The 6,852-nt window shown below is 39.6% G+C and overlaps 1 protein-coding gene across 1 annotated transcript; it reads right to left on the bottom strand.

Moving 5' to 3' along the window:
- Positions 1 to 619: 619 nt before the first annotated feature.
- LOC130949563 (uncharacterized) lies at positions 620 to 1,662 on the bottom strand. The gene is made up of 4 exons (XM_057878245.1): positions 1,410 to 1,662; positions 1,291 to 1,355; positions 992 to 1,179; positions 620 to 944 (listed from the first exon to the last, which is right to left on the bottom strand). Exons 1-4 carry the CDS (start codon positions 1,660 to 1,662, stop codon positions 620 to 622), a joined length of 831 nt encoding a protein of 276 aa, XP_057734228.1.
- Between the last annotated feature and the right edge of the window lie 5,190 nt (positions 1,663 to 6,852).

The following is a 6,852-nucleotide window of genomic DNA, read 5'->3' as shown; positions in this document are numbered from 1 at the left end:
ACGCCTGACGCGTCCGCGTGGTGGGGCTTGTGCACCTAGCATAGTTCCAGCCCCACACCAGCATAACTTTCTGGCCAAACACCTTTTACGCCGATTTTTCTCATCCATGCGTGCGCGTGCTTGACACGTACGCGTGGAGTGCCAAAATCGCAATTGACGCATGAGCCAATTTGTGCGCAAAGCACACTTCCTGCTCTCCTCCTGCGCAACTTTCTGCTTGAACACCCATTTACGCCGATTTTCAAGGTCACGTGTACGCGTCTGGGACGTGCATGCGTGGATGGCTAAAGGCGCAAACGACACGCACACGTGATCTTGTTTGTGCGCAAAGCACAATTCCTGCACTACTCCAGCGCAGCTTTCGGCCTTCTTCATCTCTTCTCTCTTTTTTTTTTTGAAATATTCAGTTCCAGCTTCTAAAATAGCTGCATGATCAGATAAAACTCAATAAGAATCAGATAAATAAGAAAACTACTACTACGAAAATAAATAAGGATACGAAATTATCGGGTTGCCTTCCGACAAGTGCTTCTTTAACGTCACTAGCTTCATGGTCAGTTCTGTTAATTCAGCAGATGAGCGGACCTCTGGTGATCAATCTCGCCTCCAAGATAGTGCTTCAACCTCTGGCATTCACTGTAAATTTTCTGTCAGAATTCTCTTCCTGTATTTCCACATGACCATATGGTGAAGCTCTAGTAACCACAAACGGTCCTGACCACCGGAATTTCAGCTTCCCTGGAAAGAATTTGAGCCTTGAATTATACAGAAGCACTCGCTGTCCTGGCTCAAAGACTCTGATGGCAATCTTCTTGTCATGTAATAACTTGGTTCTCTCCTTATAGAGCTTGGCATTCTCATAGGCTGAGTATCTAAATTCATCAAGCTCATTCAACTGGAGCATTCGCTTAATTCCTGCAACTTCTGAATCAAGGTTCAGATACCTGATTGCCCAGTAAGCTTTATGCTCCAACTCAACTGATAAGGGGACATGCCAATGGGAGTCTTGTATGCTGTCCGGTATGCCCAGAGAGCATCATCAAGCTTCCTAGACCAGTCCTTTCTTGAAACACTAACAGTCTCCTCTAGAATCTTCTTAAGTTCCCTATTGGAAACTTCAACCTGTTTGCTTGTCTGAGGGTGATAGGGGGTTGCCACTTTTTGACGGACTCCATATCTCTGCAGAAGAGAGTCCAGTTGTCTGTTACAGAAGTGGCTTCCTCCATCACTAATGAGTGTCCTTGGGACACCAAACTGGCTAAAGATATATCTCTGAAGAAAACTCATTACCACCTTGGCATCATTGGTGGGTAGAGCCACAGCTTCCACCCACTTGGACACATAGTCAACCGCCACTAGAATATAGTTGTTTGAATGTGAGGGTGGGAAAGGTCCCATGAAATCAATACCCCACACATCAAACAACTCAACCTCAAGAATCCCCTGTTGTGGCATTTCATGGTTGGTAGGGAGATTCGTGGCTTTTTCACATTTGTCATAGTGCTTCACGAATGCTCTTGCGTCCCTGAAGAGAGTTGGCCAGCAAAACCTGCTCTGAAGCTGTTCTTTCACCACTAAAGTGGCCTCCATAATCTGAACCATGATAGTGCCAGAGAATCTACTGTGTTTCTTCATCTGCGACACATCTCCGGATGATACCATCTGAACACCTCTTAAAAAGATATGATTCCTCCCAAATGTAGTACTTTGCATCCGTCAATAGCTTCTTTACTTGTTGCCTACTATACTCTTTTGGAATGAAATTCATGGCTTTATAATTTGCAATGTCTGCAAACCATGGAGCCTACTGAATGAGAAACAACTTCTCGTCTGGAAATGTCTTAGTCACAGCTGTGGGTGGTTGTACTCTTACTTCAGGCTCAATTCTGGAGAGATGGTCAGCTACTTGATTTTATGACCATTTCCTGTCTTTTATCTCAATATCAAACTTCTGAAAGAGCAACACCCATCTGATTAATCTTGGTTTAGAATCCTGTTTGGTTAGAAGGTACTTCAAAGCAGCATGATCAGTATAAATAATAACCTTAGAACCAAGTAAATAGGACATAAACTTATCAACAGCATACACAACAGCTAATAATTCTTTTTCTGTAGTTGTGTAATTCTTTTCTGCATCATTTAACACACGACTGGCATAGTAAATGACATGTACAAGCTTACCATGCCTCTGTCCTAAAATAGCTCCTATAGCAAAATTACTGGCATCACACATCAATTCAAATGGTAAATCCCAGTCAGGGGGAGCTATAATAGGAGCAGAGGTAAGGTTTTCTTTTAGAGTTTCAAAAGCGTACAAACAATCAGAATCAAAGACAAAAGGAACATCAACAACCAACAGGTTGCTCAATGGTTTAGCAATTTTAGAAAAGTCCTTTATAAATATCCTATAAAATCCTGCATGACCCAAGAAACTCCTGACTGCCTTAACATTTACTGGTGGTGGTAATTTTTCAACTACCTCCACCTTTGCTCTGTCAACCTCAATCCCTTTAGTTGAAATCCGGTGTCCAAGAACAATACCTTCTGTGACCATAAAATAGCTTTTTTCCCAATTCAAAACAAGGTTTGATTCTTGACACCGTTTCAAAACAAGAGATAAATGCTTAAGGCAGGATTCAAAAGAATTACCAAAAATAAAAAAGTCATCCATAAATACCTCAATGAACTTTTCAACCATGTCAGAAAAAATTGAAAGCATACACCTCTGAAAAATTGCTGGAGCATTACAAAGTACAAATGGCATCTCCTGTAGGCAAATACTCCAAAGGGGTATGTGAATGATGTCTTCTCTTGATCTTGAGGGTCCACTGCAATTTGATTATATCCAGAATATCCATCTAGAAAACAATAAAAAGCATGACCAGCTAACTTCTCAAGCATTTAATCAATGAAAGGTAGGGGAAATGATCCTTCTTTGTAGCAGTGTTGAGCCTCCTGTAGTCTATACACATTCTCCATCCTGTGATTATTCTTGTATGAATAAGCTCATTCTTTTCATTTTGGATCACTGTCATCCCTCCTTTCTTGGAAACTACCTACACAGGACTTACCCAAGGACTGTCAAAAATAGGGTAAATAATACCTACTTCCTATAATTTTATTACCTCTTTTTGGACCACCTCTTTCATGGTTGGATTGAGTCTCCATTGTGGTTGCACAACTGGTTTAGCATCATCTTCAAGAAGGATCTTGTGCATACACTTGGTTGGACTAATCCCCTTCAAGTCACTAATGGTCCACTTAAGAGCTGTTTTATGGCTCTTGAGCACTAAAACAAGTGCCTCTTCCTCTTCAGGCTTCAGGGAAGAGCTAATAATCACCGGATATGAATCATTTTCACCTAAGAACACATATTTCAGAGAAGAAGGTAAAGGTTTGAGCTTAAGCTTGGGTGCTTCCTCCTCTACTTTAGGCGTGTAAACCATAGCCTTCTGAGGTGGTGAATCATCAACTTCAACTAATTCATACTCAGAAACAGGATCCAGAATGTCATCAAGCACCTCAGCTTTCAGTACCTCTTGAACAAGTGGTTCAATAACATCTATTTTCATGCACCCTTCAGAATCATTAGGGTGTTTGAGAGCCTCAAAAACATTTAGGACCGCCTGTTCTTCATTGACCCTCAGGGTTAATTCACCCTTTTGCACATCAATCAGAGCTCTACCTGTAGCTAAAAAGGGTCTACCAAGTATAATAGAGGATTTTACCTCCTCTTCCATGTCTAATATAACAAAATCAATAGGAAAAATAAATGGTCCTACTTTAACAAGTAAATCCTCAACAACACCCACAGGTAATTTAACAGAAAAATCAACAAGTTGAAGAGAAATATGAGTGGGTTTCACCTCCTCAATTTGAAGCTTTTTCATCACTAAAAGTGGCATTAGATTGATGCTAGCTCCAAGGTCACATAAAGCTCTCTAAATGGTGACATCTCTAATAGTGCAAGGAATGACAAAGCTCCCAGGGTTTGGCATTTTCTCAAGGAGATTGTGTTGAATAATTGCACTACATTCCTTGGTTAACACCACTGTTTCTTGTTCCTTCCAATTCTTCTTATGGGTCAATAATTCTTTCATAAATTTAGATAAAGAGGAATTTGCTCAAGAGCCTCTGCAAAAGGAATGTTAATCTGTAGCTTCTTGAAGACATCTAAAAATTTGGAAAACTGCTTTTCTTTGGAAGCCTTCTGAAGCCTCTGAGGATATGGCATTTTTGGCTTGTATTCAGGAGCCTTTGGCAAGGTAGGATAAGTGTCAAGAGAATCAGGGAATGGGTTACCTGCATGCTTAGGAGGGGCGCGCTCTACTTCTTCTTTCTTCTCCGCTGGAGCTTCTTTTTCAACTAATTCTTCATTGGCCTTGGTCTCAGAGCCAACTACTTTACCACTTCTCAACTGAATAACCTTGCAATCTTCTCTTGGGTTCACCACTGTATCACCTGGTAATGTACTTGCAGACCTCTCAGGTATTTGCTTACTCAGCTGGCCCATTTACACTTCTAAGTTTCTAATGGAGGCTCTGGTTTCCTGTATAAAACTCCTCATTATCTCCCAATTAGAATATTCTTGGGATTTAGAGTTAGCCTGCTGAGGTGGTTGTTGTTGCTAAGACTAAAATTGGCAGTTATTGTAATTGTTCTGTTGGAAGTCGTTCTGAGAATTATTGTTGAAATTCTGAGGTCTCTGAGGTTGGTCTCTCCACCCAAAATTTGGTGATTTCTCCATCCTTGATTGTATGTCTGAGAATAGGGGTCATTATTGGGATTTCTAGAACCACTCCCCATGTAATTGACCTGTTCAGAAGAGGATTGAGCATAATCATAATTATCATTTTGCACTAAATTTCTTGCCATGTCATAGGAGACCTCTTGAGGTAGATTTTGGGTGTTGATAGCTGAGACTTGCATGCCACCCATGTGTTGAGTAAGTAGACTTATTTGCTGAGACATAAGCTTGTTCTGAGCAAGAATAGCATTAAGAGCTTCTACTTCCATGACACCCTTCTTCTGAGGAGCCTCAGAGCCTATTAGATGAGTATAAATATTGGTTGCTAGCAACCAATTCAATAAGCTCAATAGTTTCCTCTGGTGTCTTCTTCTTGTGCAATAAACCTCATGCAGAATTATCTAAGCACATCTTGGACATTTCACCTAAACCTTCATAAAAGATATCTAGTTGGGTCCACTTGGAGAACATGTTCGGAGGACATTGCCTAGTCAATAGCTTGTATCTCTCCCAAGCTTCATACAGAGTTTTACCATCCTTCTGCCTGAAGGTCTGAACCTTGTTCCAAGTATCCAGACTCTCCTTGGGTTAGGAATCTAGCCATAGCTTTGCTCCATCCCTCAGAGCAAACGGAAAGAGCATGAGTTTATATACCTCTGGGTTTACTCCATTTGTCTTCACAATATCACAAATCTGCAAAAAACTAGAAATAAACTGATTTGGGTCTTCGTGGGAAAGACCATGATACTAGCAGTTTTGTTGTACCAGGGTGACCAGTTGTGGCTTCAACTCAAAGTTGTTTGCAGCTATAGGAGGCAGCAAAATGCTTTTTCCATAAAGATCTACAGTAGGAGCAGAGTAAGAGCCAAGTACTCTCCTTTGTTGCTCATTCCCATTTGGATTTGCCACATTGGCTTTATCAGCCTTAGGATCCATAGTGGATTCTGCAGCCTTGCAAAGTCTAGCTTGTTGTAAACGCCGCCTGAAAGTCCTTTTAGGTTCAGGATCAAAGTCTAAGAGATGTTCTTTGTCTTTGTTCCTGCGCATAAACAAACATAAGACAAGAAAAAAATGGAATTCTCTACGTCAGAGTGCAGAGAATTCCCAGTGAGGTAACTGGAACTAGGAAACACCAAACTTGATTTCAGAAATTACTAAAAATATTAGTTCTATTAAAATATTTTTTTCTTTTTTTTCCTGAAAATATTAAAAAAAGATTTTAATAAAATTAAAAATAAAACACCTAATCTAAGCAATCAAACAACTAATAGTTGTTAATCACTATCAATCCCCGGCAACGGTGCCAGAAACTTGGTGCAGAATTTACAACCACAAACTAACCGGCAAGTGCACCTTGTCGTACCAAGTAATACGTAAGGTGAGTGAGGGTCGATCCCACGAGGATTGATGGATCGAGCACCAATGATTGATTAATTTACTTAGTTAGACAAGCAGAAAATAGTGTTTGAGAGTTCAAAAGTATTAAACAGTAAGTTCAGAATATCAGAAGACATCCAATAAATAGGTTGGGAAAACAATATGAAGAAGGCAGTTAAGGTTTTAGAGTTATCTATTTTTCGGATTGATTTTTCTCATTAATTTATATTAATCATGCAAGATTTAATTCACGGCAAACTATATGTGACTAGACCCTAATTCCTTAGACATTTCTAGTCTCCTCTAAAATTCATCAATCGCTAATTTCTTGGTCAATTAATTCCAATTAGAGGGTGAAGTTTAATTCTAGTTATTATGCCACAAAAATCCTAATTATCCACATATAAGGGGATTATATGTCACGTATCCCGTTAAATACAAACAATTAGAAATTCAAGAGAATATGTTTTCAAGCTATTGTTCAAGTAAAGAGCTTTTCCAAGTTATACAAGAACTCAATTAGAAAGAGGGTCATACTTCCGTTCCACCCAAATTCATAAGATAAAGAACGAAAACAATTCTTGAATTATAAATCAGTACATGAATTAAAATAGAAAAACAATAGAATCAATCTATACAAATAAACAGAGCTCCTAACCTTTACAGTGGAGGTTTAGTTGCTCATGGTTCAGAGAGAAAATAAGGATTCAGGAAAATTGTAAATTGGG

This window comes from Arachis stenosperma, chromosome 9 (assembly GCF_014773155.1).
Source record: "Arachis stenosperma cultivar V10309 chromosome 9, arast.V10309.gnm1.PFL2, whole genome shotgun sequence".
Lineage (NCBI taxonomy): Eukaryota > Viridiplantae > Streptophyta > Magnoliopsida > Fabales > Fabaceae > Arachis > Arachis stenosperma.
The sequence above is the reverse complement of the archived record's forward strand: the minus strand, read 5'-3'. Positions and strand labels throughout refer to the sequence as shown.